At 36.9% G+C, this 13,735-nt stretch overlaps 1 protein-coding gene across 4 annotated transcripts in view; it reads right to left on the minus strand.

Moving 5' to 3' along the window:
* The window catches only part of LOC141903821 (katanin-interacting protein-like), a 382,582-nt gene that overhangs the window by 296,051 nt on the left and 72,796 nt on the right, over positions 1-13,735 (minus strand). For 3 of the 4 annotated variants that reach the window (XM_074792155.1, XM_074792152.1, XM_074792153.1), the window contains one exon: positions 3,450-3,530. The exons of the other annotated variant lie outside the window; for it this stretch is intronic. In XM_074792155.1, coding sequence (XP_074648256.1) covers positions 3,450-3,530 — 81 coding nt within the window. The remainder of the gene's footprint in view (positions 1-3,449; positions 3,531-13,735) is intronic. 4 annotated transcript variants of the gene reach the window in all.

Below are 13,735 nucleotides of genomic sequence, written 5' to 3' on the forward strand. Positions count from 1 at the left end.
CATCAATTTCTTCATTGCCAGGATGATGGTGGACGAGGGATAAATAGGGGTCCAGGACACTATGCCCACTTGGGGTATGATTTTTTATGCCAAAAGCGTCTCGGAGCGCATTGAGCCGTAGTTCTTAATGCACAGCAACTGTTGATACTCGAGAATCCAAACCCAGAAATAATTTCTCATTTTGATATTTTGAAAAATTTAGACCTCAAAAATGCCCCATAATTTGATATTTTGGGGTTTCGATGAAGATTCAAGCTTTAAGACTGTAATAAAAAGCATAATAAAGGTTTTAACAATGGATATAGTAATCTACAGTGTCTATATGAATATCGACAATCTAACACGAAATTGTGAGTATTCTTACTTTCTAGGGGGTCTTTTAGCGCTGGACTCCAAAAAATGACCCCACCGAGTGGACCCCTCTTTCAAAAATCGGAAGTTTAATCTTAGCACTATTCTGTGGCTATGATTATAAACTACTGCTTTGTAAAGTTTCAATGCCCTATATACAATAGTTTATGGGGATTTAATGAGTTAATTTCAATAAAATGCAAATCATCTGGCACATACAGGAGCTAACAACTAAGCTGCCGGCAGGTTAAGGGTTAACAAACACTGTGAGTAAAGGCACACATAGTTATCAACACAAACTATTCAATAAAACAATACAAATTCAAGAGGCCCATAGGGCCTTATACCTTCGTGACGCAGTAGAAGAAGAATGACCCAGTATTCAAAGTTTTTCAGAAAGATTAACATTGTGACGATGTAACAAGATTTAGAATTGTTAAGATGGTATAGGCTATGTGGCGATGATGTTCATTTTCTGTTAATATATCCTTACATGTAAAGACAAGCTCATTTTAGCTGCCCCAAAGATCACACATGAAAAAATGCATAAAGAATTGTAGGTATCGTGCTGAAAAGAAATCCAAGATGGATGGCAACCCTGGCTACCATACTAGAGCTTAATTTTCAATAAGGGGTAGACATTTCAACTACCAAAATTCTTAGACTAAGTTTCATGAAAATGCATCAAGAGTTACGAACGAAACGTTTCGTGCTAGAAGCTGATGACCTCCATATACAATAGACATGGACAGCTAGCTTACCTACCCTGATCCTCATACCAAATTTTGCGGAAATCCATCAAGAATTGCGGGCTGCATCATGCAAACAAGAAATTCAAGATGGCCATCCCAATGACAGCCATGTTTGATCACCAATGACCAATTTTTTTACAATAGGGGTGGACATCTCGCCGGGCCCAATCTTCAAGCTTATTTTCAAAAAGATTCATGGCAAATCTCAGGCGAATTGCTGTGTCGAATTCAATTCAATTCCATACACATCTGAGGGCCTGGCTTAGGCCTGTGCAATAAAGATCAATAAAGATCAATAAAGATTCGACTTTTTTAAAAACCAGCAAAGTGGGCAAAGTGTGGTTTATCTTGAAAACTGGAGCCTGGGCAAGGGCATTGCTTATGAAAAATCTTTTTAATTTGTGAATTCAAAGTTCTATTATTTCATTTTATCTTTATGAAATAATTATTTTGTAGTCAAATCAAGGCCAAAAATAGATTTTTTTACGGTCTGCGTCAGAAATTTCGTAGGGTACAGGTAGGCAGGAAAAATATTTCATATTTGGAAAAAAATATTTTTCACAAAATGAAAAATATTTCAATAAAACTAATATGATATCACAAATCAGAGGGTGGCTAAATAGTCTTGACATCGTTTCCAATGTATGGCTGCGGAAGCTACGAAACATACCGATACCGTAAAAATAGGTGTCAGTAGATCGTTTTAATACCACTAAAATATTCAGACCTCGACCAATACCTATAGTTTGCTGCTTAGTATTTTCAGGTCACTCGACATTACAAGTTATTACAAATTCTACCAAAGGAACAACACAGCGCTCATCTTCTGCATTATTACAGTATCACTATAAACACATAGTAGTGTATACTGTTGTAGTACCAGCGTGTACTGTGTGTGCAACAGTCTAATGATTAGCACTCAGCGTGCACGTGGAGGCCGTGTGAATGTTCGCTTACACTTCAATATCAATCAAAACAATCACCGGGTATTGAAATGAAACAATACCTATGGCGGATATGTGAAATAATTATATTCTCACCAGCAATGAGCATTTGGAATGCGCGAGCATACAGCACCTTGTCCAATGAAACGTTCGCCTTTTTGGTTTTCCCATAATAATTTTAGTAGCGCCAGAATTCCCCGTATATTCCAAAAAGAGCCAATCATATTCGCTCGTAGAGACGACGCCCCCCAATCGTGGTCATTGCAATTTCATACGCGAAGAATATTCCCACCAAAAACAGTTTTTCGTAGAATTTTAACAAAGTTGACCACGTCATCAACGGAGGTTGGCTATGTCTTCGATCGCATCAAATATACGTCTTTTAAGCCAAGAACCAATGAAACAAATGCTCACATAAAAAAAAACGTACCGCGATTTTACATAATTTGCTCAATGCCAACTTCAATATCGCTTACAAAGGTAAATCAAAAAATTCAGTGCTTCTTAGTTTGTTGTCCCTTCTGTCAACAGCTGATACAACCGCACCCACGCCTGTCAATCATCTTAATTGATTCATATACTAAAATGCTTACTATAAAGAAACTATACAATGAATTTTTCAGCAGAATATCAGACACTAGGTACCATTCCTTAAAGGTTTATTTGTCGTATGTCATTAACAATCAGTTATATAATACTTCATTCATAACTTTGAAGTGGTGTGCCGGCAGCGAACGGTCGAGCAAGGTCAGTCATGTAGGCCAACGATAACACGAAACAGACCACGGTTTTCCCGGTTAAGAGCGCCTCTCCACATAAATAATAATGGACCATCTGTTGATACTAACCTTTATTAAACTTCGTATGGATACAATCAAGATAATTCCACCCCTATAATTCCACTATTCAACCATCCACGCACAGCTTAAACATGGCGCCATCATTCAATATGCTAGTCATAATGTATCTCTATGCACATCAAAATCACACTTGAATTACAAGTGTTGAAACAATCGAAATCTAGCAATTTGATTGGGAAAATAGCAGCATTAGAGTTCAAAAAGAGTTAATTAACCACCTCCAACTGTCTATTCATTCAAAAGCTTTGCCCTCATATGGAACTATTTCTGCCTAATCATTGGTGCACTATTGCTTACCTTCTCACCTACCACATTACTTACAAGAAAAATACAATGAAATAACTTTATAAACCTTTAATTCAAATATCTGGCGGCACTATGTTGTAGGAAGTATTAGTAACATATTGTTTCAGAAATTTTGGGCTGTGTCAAATGTTTTACCTGAATGACATTTCAATTTGAATTTACCATGAAAATGAGAAGCATTGGAGCAATTTTTTACACAGGTTGGTTAAAAATTGGAAGGAACATAGTTTACATACCTGAACATCTTTTAGGGATAGAATCAATTGATTGGTGCGACTACAGCTGCCATCTTTTGTGATGTACATTCTTTGGGAAGCCTACAATGTGATATTCATATCTCATAAATTACGAACAATATAACCAGATAACACACAATAGATGCCATCATCATCATAGAATTCCCATGCAAGTTGGTCCATGAATTAGAAATTGATCATATGGTGATCAAAATATGCTCACCAGAATTTTGATACGGTAACATTAGTTATCCATTGAATGGGCAGATTCCATTCATGCATCAACTGATGGTCGATGTGCAAAAAATGAATGGAAAAAAGACAACTGGGACTATGCCCCATGTAGCTAAAAATCAGTCAACCTATGCATACTTTTCATTGTTCTAATCCATGGTTGATTGTGTCACTGCTGACCCAAATTCACCCCATTTTATGCCACATATTTCATGAGTAAATTATCAATGATTGAAGTTTCTTACATATCCAACACATACTCCGGGAAAACTCATTTATACCAAATTTACTTATTCTGATTGTTTGATGCTAACAAATGCAGAAGGGGTACATTTACAAATGAGGAATACTAACTTGGTGACCTCAGCCTGAGGAAGGACACACAAACTAGACATAGGTCATGAATACCCCTCGGTCATAGAGTGGGTGTCATATAGCAAATGCAACATTGAAACAAGGTGCCCATGGGCACTGTTAGATTCAGCGCAGAAGTTAGTGAATTCAAGGAGAGATAATCATATCCTCTATACTAGACCATACATTGGTTTAGTAAAGTGCACTATTAGCTTTGGTTGACATTAAAAAAAGTAAAAGTAATAAGATTTTAAATGACAAACAGTTGTTCATCCAAGGAAGAGAAGGTAAATACGCAACACATTTTTAAGTAGCCCTAGTAAATTTTGAAATGAAATATATGTAATCATTATGAATTGTAAGCCTCCTACTAAATTATGAGATTTCTTTAAATCAAAAGCATCTCAGATGTCGTATCTATATTTGTGTTGCTGAAGCTGAAATCAAATCTAGCTGTTTCGGAAGATGAAAAAGTATTCCAAGTTCCAAACAAACTCAGTCAGGATTTTCAGGATTCGAAGCCAAGACTTAAGGCTAAAAATGGATAACTCCCTCTCCCTCTCCCTCTCCCTCTCCCCCTCCACCCTATATTTCCACTATTCAACGATTGATGCGCAGCTTAAACATGGCGCCGCCATTCAATACCCGAGTCACGATGTATCTCTACACACATCAAAATCACACTCGAATTACAAGTGTTGACTTATGGGAAACGATCGAAATCTAGCAATTTGGTTGGGAAAATAGCAGCACTATAGTTGAAAAAAGTTAATAAACCACCTCTGACTGTCTAATCATTTAAAAGCTTTGCCTTCACATGGAACTGTTTCCGCCTAATCACAGGTGCACTCTGCCGCTGTGATTCGCCCATTCAACGATAAAAACTTTCCCACGGCCTTACTATCGGCATTTTCTAATAATTTAGGGAAATATTTTTTAAAAGCGAAATTTCACACGCTGCATTAATAAGATTAGAGTATTTATTCCTTTGACAAGTCTTCCTCTGAACTCCCACCAACATGTTATAAATGGCGACACAAAAATTAAGTCATTGACTAACTACCATCTTATAACCTTCATGACTACGTCGAAGGTAAAAATTCATCTGCATATCGTTTTTTTCCACAAGATAACCCAGGGCGTATGCACAATTAATTCTAGTTCAAATGTCTTCAAACAAATCTTTTTTTATTCCTTTATCTAAGATTAATGGCTTCTTTGAGTTTGGTGAGCTTCACGTGTTACTAAAACGAGAGCCCTATCATCACAGCTCCACAGTAAATACGGCAAACTACATACACGGCGCATCGATATGCAATTTTCAGCACAGTGCAAGAAAAATAAAAAATCCTCGTCAATTTTATTTCTTCTTTTGTAGTTTTCTTATCGAAGACTAATATATGTGGTATCAAAAGTATGTATAAAAAGCCTACGTGTAAATTCAACAGCAAATGTTATACAATTCCACTCATGTGTTTACATTAGTAGTACATCACTAAAAATCCCCTAAAATTGCATAAAATTGCCAATTTACCCAATTTAGGCTCAAAAGCAGTCGCCACTTAGCTGCCATCATAACAGCCAACTTATTGCAGTACTTAGCCTGTGAATCATTTAACCTCCGGAAGAGAGAGCGGTCAACACGAATTCAACACACGCTGCATCCAATAATAGGGGACTTATTCCTGATGCTTAGTCTCATCTCATGAAAAAGGTCTCAATATGACTGTGGCAGCAATCTTGGATAACATATATACATCAAAAGCACTAGGGTTCATCCTCCTTACTGCAAGTCATAAGAAGTCATAAAAATATTAGTATATACTATAGACTGTTCAGTAAAATTAAGTAACATAATCTCTCGTTCTCAAAGAAGCTCGGTTGCTGCAGTTGTATTGGATGACCTACTTATCTAAAAATCTAGGGGTCCAGGGAGATTATGCCCACTTGCGCAGTGGTTTCAAATGCTCAATAATCTTAATAAATTGCCAATGGGCAAAGTGTGGTTTACCTTGAAAGCTAGAGGTGGTTTTGAGTAGGGCATTGCTTGAAAAATCTTTTTAATCAGTGACTTCAAAGTTCTAGAAGTTTATACTGTATTTTATCTTTCTTTTAGAATTATTTTGTAGTCAAATAAGACCAATGATAAACACTTGTTTATGGTCTAAGTCCAAAATTTCGTAGGGTACAGGTAGGTCGGCAGGGAAACTATTTTATATTTTCAAAAAAATATTTATCACAATATGAAAAAAGGACCAATGGCCCAGAAGCTCACCGACATGATAATCTGAAAAGCAAAAGGAAGAAAGCGAAATGTGCTTTCAAAGAAGTGGCTGCTGACCTGGTCCCAATAAGTAATTGGTCAGGAAGATCTCATCGAGAGATTAAGTCTGGGATTGTTGATCTTACCAGTCAATCCTGTGACAACATTGAACTTTGCATTTGAGATGGGAAGGTAACAGTTCATATAAAATAAAATGTTTTATTTCTTTGCAAAATAACAAGCTAATTTTTTTACAATAACTTGAATCTTGAATAGTTCAGATGTTCCGTCGTACATGTATCTAGGTTATGGTTTCCCGTGAACGTCGTAATTTTTGTTATAAGTTTAATGACTGCTATTCGCCAGATCATTACCTTAGCAAGAGTCCCACAGGCCTTGTACCTTCATGACACAGTAGAAGAAGAATGATTCAGTATTCAAAGTTTTACGGAATGATTTACATTGTAACGATGTAACAAGTTTTAAAATAGTTAAGAGATATAGGCTATGTGGCGATAATGTTCATTTTCTGTTAATATATCCTTACATGAAAAGACAAGCTCATTTTAGCTGCCCCAAGGATCACACTACATGAAAAAATGCATCAAGAATTGGTGTAGGCATCATGCTGAAAATAAATCCAAGATGGATGGGAACCCTGGTGGACACAAGGGGGAAGACATTTCACCTACCAAAATTCTTACACCTAGTATCTTGAAAATGCATCAAAAATTGCTGGCCGTTTCGTGCTAGAAATTCAAGATGGCTGACCTGGCGGCCATATTTGAAGGCCGATGACCTCCATATACAAAAGGCATGGACAGCTTGACCCTGATCCTCACACCAAACTTTGTGGAAATCCATCAAGAATTGCGGGCTGCATCGTGCAAACAAGAAATTCAAACAAGAAATTCAACATGGCCACCCCAATGGCAGCCATGTTTGATCACCAATGACATTTTTTTTACAATATGGGTGGACATCTCGCCAGACCCAATCTTCATGCTAATTTTCAAAAAGATTCATCGCAAATTACAGGCGAATTACTGACACTGTGTCGAATTCAATTCAATTTAGAGGTCCTGGCTTAGGCCTATGTAATAGGAGTCAATTCAGATTCGACTTTCTGAAAAACCAGCACAGATGCCTATTCAAATCATATGTAATTAAAAAGTGCTTCTTAGTTTGATGTCCCTGTTTTCATCACGCATGTGGTTAAAATTATTGTTTACATCGAACGTCTTCAACAGCTGATACGACCGCACCCGCGTCTGTCAATCATCTTAATTGATTCATATACTAAAATGCTCACTATGAAAAAACTATGCGGTGGATCAATCGGGAATTTTTCAGTAGAATGTCAGACGCTAGGTACCTTTCTTAAAAGGTTTATTTGTTGTATGTCATTAACAATCAGTTATACAGTACTTTATTCATAACTTTGAAGCGGTGCGCTGGCAGCGAACGCTCAAGCAAGGTCAGTCACGTAGGCCAACGATAACACGAAACAGACCACGGTTTTGCCGGTTAAGAGCGTCTCTCCACATAAATTAGAGGGACTGTAATGGACCATTTGTTGACACTAACCTTTAATAAGTATATTTAAGTGTATTTAATATTCATATGGATACAATCAAGATAATTCCACCCTATAATTCCACTATTCAACGATCGATAAGCAGCTTAAACATGGCGCCGCCATTCAATACGCTAGTCATGATGTATCTCTACACACATCAAAATCACACTTGAATTACAAGTGTTGAATCATGAGAAACGATCGAAATCTAGCAAGTTGATTGGGAAAATAGCAGCACTATAGTTGAAAAAAGTTTATGAACCACCTCCGACTGTCTAATCATTTAAAAGCTTCGCCTTCACATGGAACTATTTCCGCCATATCACAGGTGCACTCTGCCGCCGTGATTCGCCCATTCAATGATAAAAACTTTCCCAAGGTCTTACTATCGGCATTTTCTAATAATTTAGGGAAATATCTTATAAAGCGAAATTTCACACCCCGCATTAATAAGATTGAAGTATTTATTCATTTGACAAATCTTCCTCTGAACTCCCACCAACAAGTTATAAGTGGCTACACGAAAATGACTTCATCGACTCACTACCATCTTATAACCAGAAAGAAACTTTCCATGATGGGTTTCTGTGTAATTGTTTCTGTTTCATTCACCGAACTCGCTGTCAACAAGGTATATTTCTAAAAGGAAATATACTGCAACAGGTGGTTTTGCAAAGTCATTAAAAATCAAGATCCTATTGTATCTAAGGATACAATTATTCCGATTTTGGAGAGAGAGAAGTCATAAAGAATGAATAAATTAAAGAAGATTACAAAATCGGAAGTAACAAACGAACAGTTTAAAAGCGGAAGCACCCGTCGCGTTAAAATGAAGATTTAAATATTACAAAATCATTATGAAAAACGAAATGAAAAGAAACAAATGCTACCGTTGATAGTATTCACGTACAAATTGTAGAATGAGAATAGAAAATTTAATTGAATACAAGTTCCGAGAAGAGCAAAGAGATTTAGACAATCAATTCGGCGGCTTGAAATAAAGAAACTGCTTAAAAAATGAATAAACTCGAATGCAAGATCTTTGCTTTCGAATAATTTGTTAATTACAAGGGTAGACCTAAGGTTCATATAAATCTATATTTTTGAATTTTGAAATCAGGGGATCTAAAAATAGTATTCATCACTACGGGACGCCGATTCAGAAATTAATTTTTCAGGGAAGAGCCGATCAGCCTTCCAGAAAGGGAATGCGCATCATCCGTGAGTGTCGCAAAAAATTATCTCATTGCTAATTAAAGTTGAAAAATAACATGTACGTTGTTTTCTGAATACTAAAAGATTCTTGATTTTATTTGTGTTCTGTCTACTTAATTGCGGAAATCCGATGTATTTGCAGTACTGGGAACAATAAAGTATTGAATAAAGTAACAATTAAGTATATTTGATGAGTATCAATAAAGTATATTTGAACTTGAATTTGAGCCCACTAGGTGGTGGTATTGGAAGACACCAGGTGGTTCGATCAACTTAATATGCTCCAGCGCCGTGGCGCTGTCGCAAAAAGGCGATTCTCGATATAAATAGTAATGGTTTTTCCCCGCGGGATACCCGCTTTGGGAAAGGCACCTGAATCGATGCTACGAGTTCGAATCCCAAAATTTAGACGTAATTTATTATTCTTTGAAATAAATTCTTAGAATTTCTATTTATGATAGGATGAGCAGGTTTTGATTTGGTAATGATGTTAATAAAAGTTAACCTCTTAAGGTATTGTTTTCTATCTATTATTTGTGACGGATTAGTTTCGATGCTCCTCACAACCCGCCCCACCACGTGTCACTTATTCACGGACACGCGGATTGTATCATTTGTAATAGGCCTACCACATGAAAGAGTCCATGGCCTACCGTAGAATAGTAGGGCCTACCGATCACGCTATGTGCGATGAAAGTAGTGTTTGAATAAAACAAATTTTTAATGAAATAAACATTATTTATCATAATTAATCAATAGATCAGGTGCCGCCTAAATAATTGTTTGTTTCGTGAAATTTGTACAAAACTTTGCGACTTCGTCATGTCTTGTGACCCTGAAAATACTAGAAGAATCATCGGTAAGCTTATAAAACGGCGAGGTCAACATAGTAACAACAACTTCGGGGATTGAAAAAAAAAACTCGAAAGAATTATTTCTTATACTGATGAGTTATACTGATGGGGAGTAGCGACCGTCATTGACACCGGTTATTTATCCATTCACTATCAAATGTGACGAGCCCAATAAATGATTGCGCATAGATTCGGCCTCTCAGCATTTAGCACAGCAGTTCCGAGAAGTGTTAAGACCGATCAGCGCGCGCGCTATCTAAAACCGGTGCTAGTACGATCAATATCTACAGGTATATACGTGTTCAGTATTACACAGCGAGTACCAGTATGTTGATCGAGCGTCGTCGTAGCAACGCGCTATACAGCGGCTTGAACTAGCGAGTAACGTTAATTATCTTTTAACCAAATTAGAGCACTTATAACCATCGGAATCAAATATAAACCAAGCTGCACCATCTACATCAAGTAGAGAATACCTGTGTGAAATTACAGAATTGTCGGTCCTCACAAACAGCTTAAATCGTGTCATAAAGAAACATCCACAGACGGACAGACAGACAGACAGACAGACAGACATGACGACGATGCCATAGATGGGTTCGTCTGACGACGAAACCCATCAAAAAAGAGAAAATATATGTTTTACTGATGCTTCTGTATTCCATTGCCCTAGCAAACTAATTAATGACCAAATATCGCGAGTTGCTAAATTACGTTAAAATATTAAGTTGGTTCGTATCATCTCGAAATTTCAGCATGGCCACCCTCAAGAAATGCTTTAAACGCCTGTGCAATGTTCTTTCAAAATCATTGAAGAAACTGTTTTCATGCACAAACACGCATTGTAGCAACAGATAAGAAGACAAAGCAATTCAAACCCACCGTTCATATCGCTAAATCAGGTCTTTAATTATGTTGTTATAACTTTTTTCAGAAATAATTCAGTAATTGCACATTCACTATTAAAATAGCTTCAGGGACAGCCGAAAATGTGGAGAGCTCTCAATTGGCAAGCTGGTGCAGCCATCATTAATCGGTATTGCGCAATCGCAAGGCCAGTAAATCCATTGAGTAAAAAGTGGAGGGGTGGAAGATTATTATTTTCTCTTGATAGCTATAGTAGCAAACGATATAGCTGAAAGAAGTTTGTATTCCGATTCAGCAGGCATTCTTTTCCAAACGAGGTCCAGTCATGAAAAAATGAAGGTCTTTTTATTGGATATACATTGTGATTCGTTAATTCATCAGGAGAAACTGAAAACTTACCTCCCTCCCTTGTACATGTACCGTACCTGATGACTGGTGGAAGTTAATACGCTACGGTTTCTTCAAGTATCTTGACGTCGACGGTACTCTTATTTCAAGAATCAGTGACCAAAGTATAAAAATGTAACGTGCTTTTCCGCCATTTGTTTTCTTAACAGTAATCGTCAATACACAGCTTGACATTTTACAAAATGGATCTATTTTAGCGAGGATCCACCTGTCAATCTACACAGTGTTGAGCGCATGCACATCTGCTAATGATTATTCATGATTTAGGTCATTCCAGGTCAAGTCATACTATATTAAAGGAAATTTTCTAATTATCTAAAATTGTACAGCTTAGATCAATCACATCGCAACGAAATTCGCAAAATAGCGAGTGTTAGGCTATTTGAATCATCTGCAACAAGAAATACGACCGGGTCTATCACCGTTTCAAAATGTGGCTTGTTAACATCACTTTCTAGCAATATTGGCACAAGACCAACTAGACTGTTGGCAACCATAGGTTCGCTTAAAATATTCAAATAAAATTCATATGATGTAACATATCAGAGGGTGGCTTAATATTGAGTCTTGGAAACCAAACAGCTTCCAATTAATGGCCGCGGAAGCTAAAACACCGGGGCATAGTATTAGATCGTTTTAAATCCTGGAATTTACCAATACTATATTCACACCTTGACCTATACCTATACTTTGCAGCATAGTATTTTCAGGTCACAAGAAATTACAATTTATTACTAAGATGAAACAAAACATATGTTTCGTCTTGTAATATTGAGTTAGGGTTCTTTAGTTTTTAAGATATTGTAGTCGGCAGGTGCTGACATCTATAGGTGTAGTAAAAACATGGCTGCCATAAGTAAAAGTTTTGAGCGATTGGCTCTCTGAAGAAATCAGGCAAATTTTGTGCTTGATGCTATTGTTTTGGTTAAAATGGTGTTCATAGCGTGTGGTTGGTGTGTTGGAGGCTGTTGTAATCTTTGTATGATATTCTCATTTTGAGCATTATTCAGTATACAATATTAAACTGGTGTGTTCTGGATTTGTCACAGTGGTTTGGTCTTTTTGTGTTACTACAACAGCAAGTATTTCGAATCGATGATGAAGCGTTATCTACTCTATTCTGTGAAGTGGAATCCATATTGAACAACAGACCGATTTCAACAATTTCTAATGATCCAAATGATCCGGAACCATTAACGCCCAACCATTTGCTATTGCTAAAAGGTTCTGCACCTCTACCACCAGATTTGTTTATTGAAGCAGATACTTATTCTAGACGCCGATGGAGACAAGTCCAGTATCTTGCTGATATCTTTTGGAAACGGTGGACAGGAGAATATTTACCGATTCTCCAATTACGTCATAAATGGAATAGATCCAAAAGAAATGTAGCAATTGGGGACCTTGTTTTGATCGTTGACTCAGCGGTTCGAAACTAATGGGTCTTGGCACGCGTAACAGATGTATGGAAAGATAAGAATGGTTTCGTTAGATCTGCAACTTTGAAAACACCTACAACTGTTCTTCGTAGACCCATCACCAAGATTTGCCTTCTCTTAGAATCTAATACTGTGATTAAGTACTAGATTTAGTTTAGTACTTGTTAAATTCGTTATCTACAGATATTATTTTGTAATGTGTTGATACCATTTTGTAATGTGTTGATATATTTATCTTTGTTAATTGAGTTTCCTCAATTGAGGAGCGGGTGTGTTGTAATCTTTGTATGATATTCTCATTTTGAGCATTATTCAGTATACAATATTAAACTGGTGTGTTCTGGATTTGTCGCAGTTGTTTGGTCTGGATTTGTCACAGTTGTGTGCTCTTTTTGTGTGACATGTTATATAATCCTTCTCATATCCCTGCTTGGGGTTAGTCTATTGCTGTGCTTTGACACTGACTGCCTGTTCGTGTTATGGAAAATTTTTTAGGATTTACAATTTAGGTATGCTTAATATTGTCGTATTTTGAGAGTATTTTTTGGGCATTTGCAAGTTATGCGATGATTGTAACACTTTACTTATTTTATTTGCGTTGTAGTTAATCGCTAGTTGGTTGTCAGAAAAAGAATAAAAGCGCATTAACCATTGTATGAAAACAAAGACGAATTCTTACTTCTATGACGAACAGAGGCTGAATAGTCGTCGTCGGTATGAGTAATGCAGTCGCCAGAAATATTAGCGATCAATTCGGATGTCCTGACCACCACGTGGCGACGTGTCATGTGTCGTGACCAGCAGGTTGTGTGGTTTCAATGAATATCGTTAGTTCTAGTGCGTATTTGCCCCGTTGATCCTAAATCGCGTTCTCGTGTGTGCGCAGTCGTTCTTTTTATTCGTTAATTCCGTCTTATATCTTTCACATTCGGTTTTGGAAGCGAAGGCTAGGCAGTCCTCCGTGGTTTTGATGTGAGAAGCGTTTCAGAAGTAAAACGCAGACTCAAGTTGTATTAGACTGAAACAATAACTGTTGTAAGTTTTATTATATTTCATGTTACAAATTATAAGTT

This window comes from Tubulanus polymorphus, chromosome 4, assembly GCF_964204645.1.
Source record: "Tubulanus polymorphus chromosome 4, tnTubPoly1.2, whole genome shotgun sequence".
Taxonomy (NCBI): Eukaryota; Metazoa; Nemertea; class Palaeonemertea; order Tubulaniformes; family Tubulanidae; genus Tubulanus; species Tubulanus polymorphus.